General features: G+C 52.6%; 3 protein-coding genes across 3 annotated transcripts in view; all 3 read left to right on the forward strand.

The window, feature by feature from the left end:
• Positions 1 to 4,970, forward strand: part of COL27A1 (collagen type XXVII alpha 1 chain) — a 141,642-nt gene extending 136,672 nt beyond the window's left edge. The window contains exons 55-61 of the mRNA XM_041406960.1: positions 84 to 119; positions 448 to 474; positions 693 to 758; positions 1,146 to 1,314; positions 1,468 to 1,577; positions 2,328 to 2,546; positions 3,046 to 4,970. Of these exons, the coding sequence (XP_041262894.1) occupies positions 84 to 119; positions 448 to 474; positions 693 to 758; positions 1,146 to 1,314; positions 1,468 to 1,577; positions 2,328 to 2,546; positions 3,046 to 3,192 (774 nt within the window). The 3' untranslated portion in view covers positions 3,193 to 4,970. The remainder of the gene's footprint in view (positions 1 to 83; positions 120 to 447; positions 475 to 692; positions 759 to 1,145; positions 1,315 to 1,467; positions 1,578 to 2,327; positions 2,547 to 3,045) is intronic.
• Positions 4,971 to 6,400: 1,430 nt separating this feature from the next.
• On the forward strand, positions 6,401 to 8,755 carry LOC121337060 (alpha-1-acid glycoprotein 1-like). The gene is made up of 6 exons (XM_041406872.1): positions 6,401 to 6,614; positions 7,253 to 7,395; positions 7,619 to 7,689; positions 7,960 to 8,064; positions 8,273 to 8,373; positions 8,565 to 8,755. Exons 1-6 carry the CDS (start codon positions 6,504 to 6,506, stop codon positions 8,616 to 8,618), a joined length of 585 nt encoding a protein of 194 aa, XP_041262806.1. The 5' UTR covers positions 6,401 to 6,503; the 3' UTR covers positions 8,619 to 8,755.
• Positions 8,756 to 9,743: 988 nt separating this feature from the next.
• LOC121337078 (alpha-1-acid glycoprotein-like) lies at positions 9,744 to 14,722 on the forward strand. The gene is made up of 6 exons (XM_041406900.1): positions 9,744 to 9,888; positions 10,698 to 10,840; positions 11,430 to 11,503; positions 12,207 to 12,317; positions 13,093 to 13,196; positions 14,586 to 14,722. Exons 1-6 carry the CDS (start codon positions 9,784 to 9,786, stop codon positions 14,700 to 14,702), a joined length of 654 nt encoding a protein of 217 aa, XP_041262834.1. The 5' UTR covers positions 9,744 to 9,783; the 3' UTR covers positions 14,703 to 14,722.
• The last annotated feature ends 1,903 nt before the right edge of the window (positions 14,723 to 16,625 follow it).

Consider the following 16,625-nt stretch of genomic DNA (forward strand, 5'->3'; position numbering starts at 1 on the left):
AACAGATTCCTGCTGGTAAAAACTATGAGAAATGGAAATAAAACCTGGAGCTATTTCACTAACTGATGCCACTCTGTCTTTAGGGTCCTCCAGGCCCACGAGGACACCCTGGCCCTCCGGTACGTATCTGTGGGACGAGTTCATGATTGAAACAAGCTGAAATGATTGCCACGACACTCTCCAGAGGGACTGTTCCCTCACTGGAAATTATGGCTTAGCCCCATTCCTCACATGCAAAACCACGTGTGTGAATGGACCAGTGTTTCTTGTGCTTTGGCCCAAACCACCCCCAAGAGTTTTACAGAGACAGCATTGTTGCCTCTCTCTCACTTCTCTGCACTGAGGGGCTCCAGGGGAGCGGGGATTTCACAGGCCATGGCTGAATATCTGTGCCCCAGTGACTGACCAGCTCCCTGGCTGATGCCTCTTTTTCCCTCTGATTTCCAGGGACCACCAGGAGTTCCAGCCTCGTTTGTAAGTTGCCATTCTCTGTGTGTTTGTAATGATGCTCTCACGTCCTGCAGAGCCGAGGTGCTGCTGGGACCATTGAGACACACACCCAGGCCCAGCTGGAGATGCTCTGTCAGCAGAGCAGTGCTTGAGCTGCAGCCTTAGATTGAGAAGTGTTTTCATGCATCAGGGCATGCTCAACTTCTAACAGTCTCAGTTTCCATCTTTTCCACACCCACCAGCAGCAAGATGGCTTTGGGGCAGCTTTCCAGACCCTGATCGACTCCAACACCGCGCTCAAGAGAGAGGTACGAGGGCATTTTTTAACTCCCTGGTCTTTGTTTGAGCTGGAGACTGGGAATGGTCCCATCAGTGCTTTCTGTGTGCAGAAGGTTTATACAAAGCCCTGATTTGTCACTGTTCTAGTGGAATATTTGGAATTTATGCAGGCAAAGGTCCCGTTCTGTTGTGTCACTGATTTGTGAAGCCGCAGGCCTCCTGACTTTGCCATTGTGACTTTGCCAGCATTTAAGTAATGTCCTGTTTGGGACAATACAAGGCCTGTGGATCACTGGCCCCAAGCCAGCACAGCCTGTCTTTGACCACTGATTTTTCTCAAAATGAAACTAGAAACCCTTGTGGTCACAGCCCTCGGTGCCCCCACGGCACCCCTGACTTGTCTTTTTTCTCTCCAGGGTTACCAACACCCAGACCTTCTCATGCTGGACCATGGAGGGGAGATCTTTAAGACTCTACACTACCTCAGCAACCTTATTCAGAGCATCAAAAGACCCCTGGGAACCAAGGAGAACCCTGCACGCATCTGCCGGGACCTCATGAACTGTGAACAGAAGATGACCGATGGTAGGGAGCCCCAAACCTGCATCATCCTCCACAGGGCTGTTTCACGTGGTCTCCTTCCCTGGGACCAGTCACCAAGACACCAAAACTGTCCTTCTGTCATTCTCAGAAAAGGAGGAGTGTCCTTGTTAACCCCCAAATCCTGCATTTCCTCAGGTACCTACTGGATTGACCCCAACCTTGGCTGCTCCTCAGACACCATACAGGTCATCTGTAACTTCACCAACGGTGGCCAGACGTGTCTCAGCCCTGTCACTGTCTCCAAGGTAGGCACAGCCCAGCCCCACAACAGCATTCCCCACACTGCCACTGCCAAATATTTACACAGCTTGTAAATTTACACAGCTTGTGTTGTCCCAGGACACTGGGCAGTGACCACAAGGACACAGCACACAGGTTGGGGGAGCATTACTGCAACTCTAACATTCAGAACTGCTCTCAGGAGTTTAAAAAATACACCCAAGGCTCAAGACAAAGCTCCAGTGATGTTTAATGAACCCATAGCCTTAATGTGACCAGTAATTTCACAAACATGCTGCTCCCAAATCCTTTATTGACTTGACTTGTGTTTGGGTCACTCTTGCATTTTGTTTTTTTCCACCTGGAGAAGTGAGGTCAGCCTAAATACACAAGTTTCCAGTGAAGTTATTGCTATGGGATTTTTGTTGAGGAAGTACCTGTACTAAAAATACAAATAGCAATACCTGGGCTCGTTTGCAGATGGACTGGAACCTGCTTTGCAAGTGTATTGAGTTTGAAGTTTACATTCTTTTCCTCCTACTTAAGGACCTTCCAGTTTGTTCTGCAAAGCAAAGGACCTGCTGTGCCCCCACAAAAACTTTCCAAAATTACTTGGCATCTGGTCCTCATGCCCGTATTGACATCAGACCCAGCTCTGGACACGGGTGCAGAATGAGGCAGAGGACAGGGACCCCCTTTGCTCCCCCACCCTGCACCAACCCTGCTCCCCTCAGCCCCTCTGCAGGGCGCCCTGTGACCTCTCTGTCACCTTACAGCTGGATTTTGACATCGGGCGAGTCCAGATGAACTTCCTGCGGCTGCTGAGCTCGGAGGTGGTGCAGCACATCACCATCCACTGCCTGAACACCTCCGTGTGGCGGGAGGGCTCCTCCGAGAGCCCCTCGGAGAACGCCGTGCGCTTCAGGGCCTGGAACGGGCAGGTGTTTGAGGCCAGCGGGCAGCTCAGGCCAGAAGTGGCAGCTGATGACTGCAAGGTACCTTGCTGTGAAAGAGAGAAATGCCAGAGCCACTCTGGGGCTCCAGTAGCACCTCTGCTGTTCATCCTACAAGGGAGAAGGGTCAGGTTTACCACTAGTTTTCCAGTTCAGGATGCTATACAGCTCCTGTGAAGCAGATGGCCTTCAAATAGAAAGCAAAAGGTGAATTTCTGAAGTTGTTATGGATAGCAGCAGTTAAATGACAGAAGGGGGAATGGCTCCCCATGGATGGTGACCCTGGGTCTTGTCTGGTGCCACGCAGAGTCAGGAGACACAGGGCTGCATTCAGCTCACAGCACCAGGGGCTTCTCTTGGTGGTACCACTCAAGCTCAGTTTTCACCAGCCTGATAAAGGGTTCCCCAAAATGCTCTCTAAACCCACCCCAGCCATGCTCAGCCCCAGGGACAGCCCCTGGTCTCACAGAGGGATTTTCAGGCTTACACCTCACGGAACAGCCCTGGCTCACCAGCTTTCTCTCTGTCCCCTCCCACGCAGATCAAGGACGGGCGCTGGCACCGCACCCACTTTTCCTTCCGGACGCAGGACCCTCAGCAGCTGCCGATTGTCAGCATCCACAACCTGCCCCCCTCCGAGCCAGGACAGCAGTATCACCTCGAGGTTGGCCCTGTCTGCTTCCTCTGACCAAGCCATGGGACCCCCTGAGGCTCCAACCCCGCGCTGGCCTGTCCCTACAGGGGCTCCCCCCGTCCCTGCAGCAGGGACAGCTGGGCTGTGTCCTCTGGGCCAACTCTTGCTCCAGCCTGTGGCTCGAGGTCTCCAGGAACCCACGATCTACTGAACTCAGCCAGCTGTTGAAAGGAGGAGGAACAAGGACAAGGTGGGGGAAGCGGGCATCAGTCAGGATGTGAGCAGTGAAAAGGGATCAGGGGACTGGGTGTTGTGGTTCCACACACAAAGCTTTTTCCACGACCAAAGAAAACATTGAGAGAAACCTCAAGCGACTTGCAGCACGTGGGTTTTTTTGTTCTTTCCCCCCCCAGCCCCATCCACCCACCCACCCATTTTTGTCTGGTTCCTGAGTTACCAAATGTTCTTTCCATTGGGAAAAAAAAGTGATTAAAAAAAATAGAGCTTCCCTCTCAGAGCTTGTTGCCTTCTGGACAGCCACGTGCTGCATCAGGTCTCCCAGGCGGAGCTGCAAGTTGAATCTGGCTGCTCTGTGCACAGGAAGCATTTTGATGTGCAATATTAGAAGAAACAAAATATATATATTATATTATTTAAAGCAAAAAGAAAAAGAAAAAAAAAAAGAAAAAAAAAAGCCAAGTTCCTCCTTCCACGAGTTTAACCAACACTCCCTCTCAAGGTGTGGTGTTGGAGTAGGGGAGAGTCACGAAGCAAAGAAGGGGGAATGGAAAGAGGAGAGGGGAAGAGATTGGTGCTAAAATAGAGAGAGGGAATGGGCTCATCTGATTTGTTTCTACCTCTCACTGTGAAATCTCTGGTGCTCTTAAAAAAGTGTGCTATTTTATATATATGACTTTATTTAAGGTTGTGAAGGTGCTACAATGTCTTGCCACAGACCCAAAAAACCAGCCCCATAGAATTATCTCTCTGGGAAGAGAGGAGATGATGTTCTACAGTTAAATCAGAGAAACAGCCACCTTAAAAGGGATCCTTAAAAGTGGCCATGGGTGTCAACAACACAACTCACAGCACAGCCAACATCACTTACGGGATAATTTACAATCAAATTTGCTTTTTTTGGGTTTTTTGTTCATCAGCACTTCACTGCTTTGGGAGGGGAGTGAGGGACACAGCTCATCTAGAAGTGTTGAGCCTCAGAGAGCTCTTTTGGAGTTGGTTGAGTTGGGCTGTACTGAGCTGCCCACACGACTCCCTGGACTAAGCTCACGTTTAAACCCAGCTCTGCAACTCTTCCCTCGGCCCCTCTGTTGAGACTGACATGATGGTACCTTGTTTCAGAACCCAGCCGAGCTTGCAAGGGTTTTGTTCTGTTAAGTTTTGTAGAAATTTAGTCTCTGTATGTAAATTTGGAGGATTTTTTTTAAAGAGGATAATTATGGTAATCTTTAATTCTATATAAGGAATAATATTGATGTAATCAGAGCTGTACTGTATCAGAAACTCTTCAGTGCCTGTTTGGAGTTTTCATGTCTCATATGGACTATGGATTTTATTTTTTTGAGGGGAAAAAAAATTATCTGTGAGTCTCTCTTTGTGTATTTTTTTTTCTTGTCACTACTGCCTGCTGGTTGGTTCCCAATCACCATCAGAAAAGGTTAACAGGATCTGCCCCTAATACCTCGCCCTCCACACAGCCCCTGCCAGAAATACCTCATCCCCAGGCCAAAATCACCACCACCCATCACTCACTGCCTCCCTGCAACTCCCCATACTCCAGATCTCTCCATTTCTCATCCCATGCCATTGGTTTTGTGTTTTCTCAAGGCTGCAGTTATCATTTGTTCTCCTTAAAACATTTTTTTTCTCTCCTTTTCTTTTTCCTTTTTTTTTTTAACTTTAAATAAATATTTAAAACAGAGGCAATGGAACAGGACTGGAATGGTTTGTTTTGTTTTTTTCCTTCATAAGAAACTATGTGGGCAAGAGGTGCAGAAACACCCCATTTCCCAGGGGTTCCCCCAAGTGATCTGAGACAAACCCACACCCCAAACCTTCCTATGATGCCAAATGCACAAGATTGGGATCCCCTTGGCTGCCAAGTGCTCTCCCTCATCCCTGTGCCCATCCTGCCACGGTGCTGGGGAGCAAGGTGGGGGGAAGAAGAAAAGGGAAGAGAAGGGAAAAGGGAGAGAAAAGGAAAAAAAAAGAAAAGAGAAAAAAGGAGAAAAGAGAAAAAAAAAGAAAAAAAAGGGAAAAAAGGGGGGGAAAAAAAGGGGGGGAAAAAAAGGGGGGGAAAAATTTTTTAAAAAGAAAAAAATTAAAAAAAAAAAAAGAAAAAAAATAGGGTGAAATTGGGGAGGGAGGAAAGGAGGACGGGGGAAAACTAAGGGAGAGAAAAGGGGAAAGACGAGGGCAACAGCAGGGGGCAAAGCAGGGGAGGGGTGGGGCAAAAAAAGAGGGCGGCATGGAAAGAAGGAAGCAAAAGGGAAAAAATCCTGTTTTTTTGGGACGAAAAGCAGAGGAGCTGGCCCGGGCGGTGCCGGTTTTGGGCAGGGCCGAGCCGGGCGTGCCCGGCCCGCTCCGCACCACAGCCCGGCCGTGTCCCCACAGCCACCGCTCCTGAAGCGGCTGCTGAGCGCAGGGTGAAAGCAAATGTCTTTAGTTAATTAATTAATTAACGCCACACTTAATCACGATGGCAACATTAGAGGAGCTGAACGGCGCTGTTAAACAGGGAGGTGCTGCATTTAAAGAAGCTGCAATTTATAGGGTTTTTTTTAAAAGGTCTGAGCCCAGTGCAGTGATGAGTTCCCGGCCTCACAGCCAGGATCCCCCAGCCCATGCAACCCCCCTGGCCTCTGCCCTCACAAGAGCACAGGAGAGCCCTTGTGCAAGCCCCAAGGGGAAAGAAACCAGGTGAGAGTGGAGCAAAGCTCTCAGAGCTGCCAGCCAGCCATCCCCGTGAGGGTTTCTTTGTCCTGGGGAGGAACGTCATGTCCTGCTGCCCTCAGTGTCCCCAAGGCCTCCAAACACACCTGAAGCTGCCGAGCACTTCGCCAGGCACCCACAAAATTAACTGCAGTCCCTGAGAACAAAGGCCTGCACTGGGGAAGCATTAGCTTGGGGGGAAGGGGGGTGTTTCCTCCTTTTGTGCTGGAGAAATCCAAGATTTTGCAAGCTGAATTTCCTCCACCTGCTGTTGCCTCATGCCTGAGCAAACAGCCCAGCAGCGGAACAGGGACGTTGGCGCCGGGGATGTCCAGCATTGCTGGCAGCCCTATATAAGGGACAGAGGCTGAGCAACAGCCCGGCAGAGCTGGAGCATCCTCCTGGACGGCCAGGAGATGTTGGCCACCCTCACCCTCCTCCTGGGGCTGCCCCTGGCCCTGGCCACCGAGCCCCCAAGCTGCGCCCCGCTCGTCGCGGTCACCTTCGACAGCACCACCATCCCCCAGGTAAGCCCTGCCCTCAGCCAAGCACCCAGCCTCTCCTTTCCTGCCAGCTCTTGTGGGTACAGGAGGAGGTCATGGGAGAACCATTAGCAGCTCAGTGTTGATCTCACTGCCTGTCCATGCTTGTTTTCCTAAAAAAGATCCCGAGTGCTGCACAGGGAAGGGGTGAAGCCTTGCAGCTCTGCACCCATAATCTCATGACCAGGCACTTTTGGGGGTTCCTGCTTCCATCTCCTTGCCAACCAGGCTGGGCAGCACCATCCCAATGCCTCACCACTCTATTTTAAGTCCTTCAAGTGGTGGTGGCTCAGGTCACGAGTCTCCATCCGCAAACCCTTCACTGCATAAACAGAATTTAATCCCTCGGGAGCTTTTAATGGGAGGAAAGCAATGATAGCCTGGCCTGGAGCAGGAGAAACACCATTGCAGAAAGAACTGGCCAGCCTGGGATCTGGAGCAGTGCCTTAGCAGAAAGAGGACAAAAGCCAGCAACCCTCAGCAGCCTGGATGCTGCCCAGGGCAGTCACCCACTCTGCTCCTGGCCGTGGCACACAGACACAGCCTTTGCTTTACTCACGGGGTGCCTGGGGGTGAGCCTGGCACAGCCCCTCCAACCCCCCCCACTCTGCTCCCTTCTGCAGCTCCTGGGACAGTGGTTCTTCATCGCTGGTGCCTCCAGGTATCCCCCTCACCTGGCAGAGCTGAGAGCAGTGACATTTGAGGCTTTTTCCTTCTCTCCCGGCAGCCACGAGAACGAGCTCAACATCAGCGAAATCATAAGAATGTAAGGACTGGGGTTCGTGGCCTGATCTGGCTCCCCCACCCCCAGGGGCATTTCCACCCTCTGGTGTCATCCTCTGGGCTGAGACACACCACAAATTCAGGGCTGGAGAGCAGCTATGCCACATTTATTTAAGCTCTGCAGTCCTGCTCGTGTTCCAAATCCCTCAGGTTTGGTTGGGGCAAGCTTGGGGGTGTTTGCTCCCTCTGACCTCTCTGCCCCACAGGAATGAGACCTGTGTGGTGAGGAACTCCAGCAGGACCCAGGTCTTTCAGCACAACTCCACCCTGGTGCACGGTAAATCTCCACTGGGATGGGGAGGGATGGGGGGACACAGCCAGCCCTTGAACCCTCCTGCTTCTGCCCCCCAGTATGTGAGCCTTTTACACCTAAAATTCTGTCTGGAGGTGGGATTAAAAATTTTCTTCCACCACACAGCACACCTGTGGCAGCACTGTGGGAGCAGGGTGGTCCCCACTGGGATGAGTCACAAGGATGAAAGGTGATGAGCCTGAGCATGGGTGGATCCTCACCAGTGGGGAAATCTCACTCTCTCATACCTTCCAGTTGGTGATAACGGGGTGGTTTCCATGGCCAGACTGATCCAAAGTGACAAAGACCTGCTGATCCTGAACCACATCAACATTGACTTCCCAAATCTGACTCTCTCAGGTGAGCAGGTGCTTCCCCAGGGACAAATCAAGGGGCATGGACATCTCCAGTCCTCACAAGCAGGGCAAAAAGCCCCTTTTCCCCTGCTGCAGAGAGGGGAAAGATGGGGACAGGCAGTGAGCTCCCCATCTGCACTACACGGATCACCCAGGAGCAAAGCAACCCTAAAACTCAATTTCCTTCCCTCCCTTTTCCATTTCCCTGGCAGCACGGACACCCAATGTGAGCAAGGAGCACATGGAGGAATTCAAAGCCCAGCTGCAGTGCCTGGGCTTCACTGAGGAGGAAGTGTTCTACACTTCCACAGAGGTACAAACCCCACCCTGGGGTGGATGAGCCCCAGGCCAGGTTCTGTTCCCAGCTGGGATGGGGCTCTGGGGGGAATGTGAGTTTAGTCCCCCAGAACAGCTTCCCTGCTCCCCCTCAAGCCTCCCACCCCAGCCATTCCTGCTGGTTCTGGGGTGAGGGAGCCCCCAGAGCTGATCTCCTCTCTCCCCCAGCACGCCTGTCCCCTGCCTGGGGGTGAAGACAATGCAGATCCTCAGCTGGGGTAACCCCCATGGACTGGGCCAGCTGCTCCATCCTCATCCTCCTCCAGGCTCAGCACAGCCTCAGAACATCTTATCCATGTTTTGGTTTTTCCTCCTGCACTAAACACACAGTTTCACTGTTCTCAACTGGGCCCAAAATAAACTCCTGTGTTTCACCCACTGGCTGCTCCTGCTCCATCTTCTCTGGGACACCCTCCTGCCTTGCCCATGTGCTGCATCTCCAAACCCTCCCAGAGATGTGAAATGCCCCAGACAAAACCCAGCCAAGGTCAAGCGTGGCAGTGGGCACAGAGGCACATCCTCATGCCAGCTCTGTGGTGGCAGGGGACCCTCCCAGCCTCAGGACATTGAGACACGAGCACCCACCCCTCAGGGTGACACACAAATCTGCCACCCCCCTCGAGTGTCCCCCACCACAACACTGCCAGCACCAGAACATTCCCACCCTCAATTTTCAAGCCAAATCCCACAAGGCTCCATGTACTCCACAGGCTTGTGCAGGGGTCACTGCAAGGCAGGGTGACAAGAGGTGACACTGCACCTTCCCCAAGTGTCTGTGAGGAGGGGAAAGGGGAGAGGATGGGAAAAACCCAGAGCCAGAGCAAAGCATTCAGGGAGGCTCTGCAGCCAGAGAGGAAAAGGCACCCAAAATGCCAGGGAGACAAGACCTGCCTGTCTGACAACACAGCAGGACAGGGGGGTCAGGGAGCTGCACAGGGGATGTGCCCAACAGGACAGGGGTGACCTCTGAGGCACCACTTTTAATGCCAGTTTTGGCAAGGACAGCAAAAGCACCTTCTCTTCAAAGCCCCCTTGGGCTTTGCCTGAGATTGGGGAGGGGGGTCTGCATCCAAACCAGCACCGGGAGGGCTGCACACCTCAACAGCACAGCAAGAGGCAGCTACAGCACCTGCTCACAGGGAAAAAACGGGCAGATTTAGGACAGACTGCAGTTTTAAATGCACTAACTGCATCACCAGCAGCGGCCACATCCGATGCCGGGGCAAGTGCCAAGCCCGTGGCTCATCCCCGGGCATCGCCCCCGGAAGGTTGCGACACAGGTACAGACCCGGCAGCGCTGGGCACATCCTGTCCCCTCCCAGCAGAGCTGCGGGAGGCAGCAGCGTGTGTCCGTCCGTCTGTCCTGCAGGACTGCGCTCGCTCGGCCATGGGCACGGCCGGGCTCCTGGCCGTGCTGGGGCTGGCCGCGCTGCTGCCCGCGGACGCGGAGCCCTGCGCAGCGCAGCGCCCGGACAGCGCCACGGCCGCCGAGGTAGGAGACTGTCGCCCTGGATTTTTAAGATTTTTCTAAGCCTTCTGATGTTTACGTTCTCGTAACGAACTTTCTCACACACTTTCTGTAAATAACTTACTGGTTTGCATTCTTTTATGGAGGAGGAGAAATTTGATGGAGTGCTGGTTGGTCCAGTGTCTTGGAGAGGTGGCGCTGTCACCCTCCAATCCACTGTCACCTTTGGAAATCTATAAATGTTGGAGTCAGAAAATACCTTTTTACCTCGAGAAGAGCAGCGTGTTCGCGTCGTGGTTTCTCGTGTCTTACGGTGACAGGAGAGAGCGGCTCGGGCTGCCCACGGCGCTGTCAGCTTCAGGGGGCTCCGCTGAGCCTCGGGAGAGGGCAGAACCCACCGTGACCCGCTGCTCCCCCGGCACAGCCGCCGAGGTGCTGTCAGTGAAATACCTGCGGCAAACGGGAAACTGATTGCTGTGCAAATCACCTGGAATTACCCCGTTTTCTCAGGTTCCCAGCAGTGACCTCGACACAAGGCGGCTGGGCATTTCTGGGCGCAAATCCCCCGTGACAAAGCCGGGCTGTCCCGTCCCTGCCACACCACAGCCGGTGCCAGCACCCTTCCCAACCCTCACACCCAGCTATTTCCCCCCCCCCCCCCCCCCCCCCCCACTTCATTTGCAGACATTTCACCTTGTCGCTGCCAACGCAAGAGCCCTAGCAGAACATCATCGAACTAGCAGCACTATCAATTTTGCCAGGGAGAGGGTGGAAATCTCAGGGTTTCTCCGGCAGCCCCAGCAGCTGTCACCACCTGTCCTGTGTCCCCACAGCTGCCGGGGACGTGGCTGTACGTGGCAGGCGCTGCCCAGTTCCCCCAGCACCGCGTGGAGATGCTGCTCATCGACCACGCCTTGCTGCGCCTGGAGCCGGGTGCCAGCGGGCAGGAGCTGCTCGTCAGCCACTTCGTGGCCGTGTAAGATCCAGTCCGTGTGCCCTCAGCCCAGCCCCTCCCCGCTGCAGCCCTAAAACCTTCCAGCACAAGATGCGAGCGCGGTTCCAGATTGGTTTCTCCAAAAGGAGTCTCTCCTGCCTGCTCTGTGCACCCTCTCCCCCATCCCCTTTATTGACTCATTTATTTCAACAGACCGCAGGCTCAGACAAGTTTTGTAGGGCACGGAGTTCTCACAGGCACCAAGCCCTGCAGGCAAGGAGAAAACCTCTCCAGGGGAGGAGAACTTTCCAGAGTCCCTGTGCCATGGCTGCTGACTCTGCCAGGCACCAAAAGCTGTTTCCCCCACAGGGTCAGAATTTCAGGGGATGAATTTTTCTGTGCGGCACTTTGAGGTTTCAGCTATTTCAGGGTGAAAAACGTCTGACCACCGAGGGGTGGGGGAGCAATGGCAAGGCTGAGACCACGAGCTGCCGCTGGAGGTCAGGCAGAGAAAGGCACGAGGGAAACGCCTTGATTTTAACAGCGAGAGAAATTAACCCTGAGAAGGAGCTGGCAGGTGCAGGGCTGGGGCTCTGCTGGTTGGCATCATCCCCTTTCCCTCTCTCTCCAGGGGGGACCAGTGTTTTACCAACAACCTGACCTACCTGGAAGTCACTGCCGGTAACGCCACGCTGGTGAAGCACGGTGAGCGGCACGGATGGGGTTAACACCCAGCCCACGGTTTCACGTGGATTGAGACGCACAAAGGGCCCATGTCCCTGTTTTACATCATCTGATGCATTTCATTCCACAGTCTCTGGCTGTTTGAAGCCTCGGTGGGCTCCAAAGAGCTCCCCAATCCCGGGCGCACCCAGGTTATTCCTGCTCCTGGGCACCCCAGGGGTCACAGCCCCACCAAACCCACAGAGCAATGCTGTGCCAGGAGCCAGCCTGCTCCCAGCCCTGCAGGAGAACACCGTCCTGTTTGAAGGCATTTCACAGCCCCTCGGGGGAAGGAGGGAACACTCGGGGCAGGTTGCAGTGAATTGATGAAGCCTCTCGCTCCGAGTTCTTCCTCCTTGCTGAGGAAGTGGGTGAGCCAGTCTGGGGTGGGAATTGCAGCTCCTGGGACACCGTTTGCACTGACCCCTCTTACCCTGAGTCCCAGCACATTCCAACAGCAGCACAGGAGCTGGGGGACTTTGGCTCTTTCACACCCCAGCCCCATTTTAAAGAAATACAATTTACACAAACCAAGAGCCAATAAAGTCACCCTGTTTCAGGACATTTTTCCTCACCTGCTACTGAAGGTTGAATCCCAGGGACTACTGACATTGCCACACCTGGACTGGAGTTCATTGCTGCTGCAGCACTGCAAATCTGAGTTATTGTGTCTGTTCTCTCCAAGCCAAGACCCAGCAGACCGAGGGGATGCTGATGAACATGAGCTCTGAAAACCTTTTACTCATCCAGTACCAAATGCAGAGGGAAAGGACGTATTTGGGGCAGTATCTCTATGGTATGAAACTCCATCCTAAAGCAATTTAAAGCTATCACAGCACACCCACACACACAAAGTTATCAACTAAAACCATACAGCAGCTTGGTTTCACCAACAGTCAATTACTTTCCTGAGACCAACACTCCAGGGGTCATGGGATTTGCAAACCCCATTAAACCCCACATCTCTTGGCAGAGCAGGAAAAGCAAGCTAAAGACCAAACCCACTTACAGCATAAATATTCAAAGAACAGGAAGTAAATACAATTCAGCACCGATATCACTGTAAAATCTCAAAATTTTCAAGCCAACCATGATGTTTTCAGTACTTACCTTCCAGGCAGAGCACATGGCTTTGCAGTGCTAAAGCTGGTCAGATTTAACCACAAACCCACAAAGCAGCAGTTTTGACCCTGATAAGGCTCCCCATCATCTTGCCAGGCTGCAAAGCAGTTGCTTAAGAGATTTTGAAGACACATACAGAAAACAGCCTCCATATTCTCCACCTTGGTCCCTCCTGACACCTCAGGAGTATCAAACCACCCTGCAACCCCTTTAAGCATAGAGCACCTGAGTTGTTTGGGAGAGGTTAAATGTGGTTAAAAGTTAAAAATTAGGTTAAAAGTGATGCCCAGGGTTGGTTTTGTTCAGGTGTGTTCACTGTGGGGTGAGAGACCCCCACACAGGCCACATCCACAGCAAGCACTGGTGGGGAAGGGGGGCAAGGACAGGGACACAGAGGGCTGTGCTGGGGCCACCAGTCCATATCTAACACCTGACAAATCCTTCTGCAGCCAGGAACCTGAGCATAAGCACAGCAGACCGGGAGGAATTCCAGCAGCACGCCGAGTGCCTGGGGCTGAGGGCAGAGCAGATCGTGTACGCGCCGTGGAAAACGGTACCGAGCACCCTGGGCCACCAAAGCCAGCACAGCCCCTCCAGGCAGGGCTGCAAGACCCAGGCTGCACCTCCAGCTGCCAGCCTGGGCTCTTGGGAACACAGCTGCAAGGTGTTGGGAATTATTTAGAGGGTTAAATAATCACAGGCTTGCTTCAAGCGAGGTTTAAAATAGCACCCCTAAAGCAAATGCCTGCACCTGAGCATCTCCACTGGGAGCCCTGGTAACAGCCTGCTGACCCCTGCCAGGGGGAACTAGGCAAGGGATTTTTGCCCTGCAGTTACTGATTTTGCCTTAAAACCCCTGGTTCTGCTCCCTAGCAAGGACCAGCTGTACCAGAAGCTGCAGAAAGAGCAGGAAGCCCCAGGGATTTTTTCCTTCAGGTTTTCCACCAAAACATTTAACCAGGTGCAGTGCTCACCTCTGCCACCTGATTTAAGACATTTTATCCTGCAAGTGGCCCAGACCCTGAGTCAGCTTGACAGGGGCTCCTGTTTGCAAAGTGAAGGTGAAAAACATCTTACCTTTGCTGCTCTGTCCAGGTCACCTGCTCATCCACATCAGCAGGCTCTGAGTTGTCAGAGGTGCCCAAAACCCCACTCCAAGCCACCAGGCTGCATCCAGCATTGTCCCCAACACTTCTCCAGCCTCAAGAGGCTGCTTTTAAAACTGCCCCACAGGTTCAGGGGAATGGAGGACAGAGACAGAGGGTGAAACCCTGGGAATGGGGCTGCACCTGGGGCAGGTCTTCTCTCCAACTTAGCAAATTATGAGCACCTGGGAGGCAGAGCCCAGCTCCTCTACATTAACTGCATGCAGCTGTGGACTGGGGGGGGGGGGGGTGTTTGCACTCTCTGGATCACATTTAAATTTGGACAAAATGAGGGGAATTAGGACTGCCTGTGCCTACAAGTTCTGGTACAATTGGGGTTGGAGTTACTGGCCAAAGTAACCCACTGCACCTGAGGAGTAAAAAACCAACTAAACAAACACAGAAAACATTTTGGGGCCCTTTGTCATCAGGAAGGAGGTGGATGTGAGCAGACTCACAAAGCCCCCTGCCAGCTGCAGCCATTAACAGAACTCAACCTCAGTGCCTGACCAGCACAAGCTTTTTACTAATTTCCCCCCAAAGTCTGAGTTCTCCCTTTCCTTCAGAGCACACATAGCTCATCTTTGCCCCAGAAACTTTTTCCAGCACAGGCATGGAAAATGGCAGCAGCAGGAGCTGAGTGCCTGGGCAAGCATTGCCTGTGCCTGTGCCAGCACAGGGAAGCCACCTTAGACATAACCAGCTAAAAAGGGAGAGGAAAATCTTCTTTCTTGAGTATATTCTCTGTTGCTGGCACCTTGGCAGATTCCCTTACCCTGTTTTTGTTGTTTTGACAGGAGGTGTGCCGAGTGAAAGCAGCTGAAGGCAGCAACAGCCCCCATGCAGAGCCCGTGGCTGCAGGTACAGCATCCGCTGCTCCAGGCACTCCCTGGCCTGGCAGCCCAGGGAACTGACCCCACACAGGCAATAAACGTTTGCTTCAAATTAGAGACAATTTGGTGCCAAATTGCTTGAGAGCAGAGGGTTCTGAAGAGTGGAGAAGCGGGGTTTGCAAAACGAGAAAGAACACCCAATTCACCTTGTGTGTCATCCAGCTAGGAGGAGGGAGAGTCAGCCTGGACAGTGAGGTTGGAAAAGTGCTGTGGCAAAAAGCAGCGCTGAAATGCAGCAGTAAGAGAGAGCAGCCAGGAGAGGGCAATCATTAACTATTTTAAATAAGCAAACCAAGCATTTCAGGAGTTACTGGAATATAGAGAGGGCTGAAACTTAGCTGGAACTGCACAGCCTGAGGAAAAGGGGGCTTAGCTAAAAGGGACCACCCAGTTCTGACAGCAGCTTGACTCCCAGGTAGCCCAGGTGGGACAGATGTTCCTGGCCAAATTCTCTGGACCAGGCAAGTGCTCCCTGATAATGTCCATCCACAGCTTGGTTTGCACACCATGTGTGACGCTGACAAATTATCCTCCTGCCAGAGGGAATGGGTGCTAACCCAAACCAGCCTGGATTTTTAGTTTTCAGGGAAAACATCACAATTTCTCACTTCTCAGCAAGCTCAACATCCTGGAGATGAGAAGTGCCAAGGATGACATTGCTCTCCATGCCTCCAGTACACCCCTGCACTCATCAGGCACCTCATACACCCTTATCCCACCCCAAAGGGGCTCAGCACCATCAGTGCCATTGTAAAAGCGGGTGAGTGTAACAAGAGACTGCTGCTGCTGCATGTCTGGAGAGCAATTCAGTCTCAGCTCATAATTAAGCACTGAAAATATCTCTCTTCCTTAAAAAGGAAGAAAATGAGAGAAGCCAGAGGGAAGGCTGCAGCAAGCTCTGTGACTCCCTCTGGAGCTCCAGGGTGCTCTGTCTCTGTCCAGCTGCCCCTACCAGGCAGAATTTCAGTGTTAAGCCTTTGGAGCCTAGTCTGCTCCAGCAAAAATGAATTTTACAAGATCACGGAGAAGACCTCCAAGGTCAAGTCCAAGCTGTGACCAATCCCCACCTTGTCCTCCAGAGCAGAGCACTGAGCACCAATCCAGCCATTCCTTGGACACTTTCCAGGGATGGGGACTCCACCACCTCCCCGGGCAGCCCCTTCCAGTGCTTGACAAATCTTTCAGTGAAGAAATTCCTCCTGCTGTCCAGTCTGAACATCCCCTGGCACAGCTTGAGGCCATTCCCTCTCCTGCTGTCCCTTGTTCCCCGGGAGCAGAGCCTGACCCCCACCTGGCTGCAGCCTCCTGTGTCAGGGAATTGTAGAGTGAGGTTTCCCCTGGGACTGCTTTTCTGCAGGATAAAAAGTTCAGCTCATTCCCTCCAGGTCTCGAGGCACAGGTACCCAGCCAGCCCTTGCTTCACCCACTCTTCATCAGCTTGTGATGTGAAACAGAACTGCCCAACCTGTCCAGAGCACAGGGGGCTGAGGGGATGCTGGCAGCAGCCTCCAGTGCTGCAGTTCAGGGATCCATCTCAGCTGACACCACTGCAGAGCTGTGTCTCAGATTAGAAAAACTCAGACTTTATTAGTAGACTATAGCTGAATAAAAGCCTTGAATTACAGTAGGAGACATAAGGAACAAACAAAGCCAGTCTGGCCTCCAGAACAAGTTTTGTTAACCAAACAGAGGCCACTTGCACTACCAGCTGTGGCTCCTGAATGACCTTCAAGGGTAGCTCCTGGCTGGATTGTTATTAATGAAAAAATTTGTACAAAAAGCCTTTATTTTGAAAATTGTGTAAGCCACGTTCTTTCAAGGGGATAATTGGAGTGCAGAGCTGTTTTTTTCTGGCAAATTCACTTCTCTGAACAGAGTGTTGTGGATACTGCAGAGGTGAGCAAAGTCCAGCAATACTCAGAGACAGGTAAACAGAGTCTGAAC

This window comes from Onychostruthus taczanowskii, unplaced genomic scaffold, assembly GCF_017590055.1.
Source record: "Onychostruthus taczanowskii isolate IOZ18803 unplaced genomic scaffold, ASM1759005v1 scaffold25, whole genome shotgun sequence".
NCBI lineage: Eukaryota > Metazoa > Chordata > Aves > Passeriformes > Passeridae > Onychostruthus > Onychostruthus taczanowskii.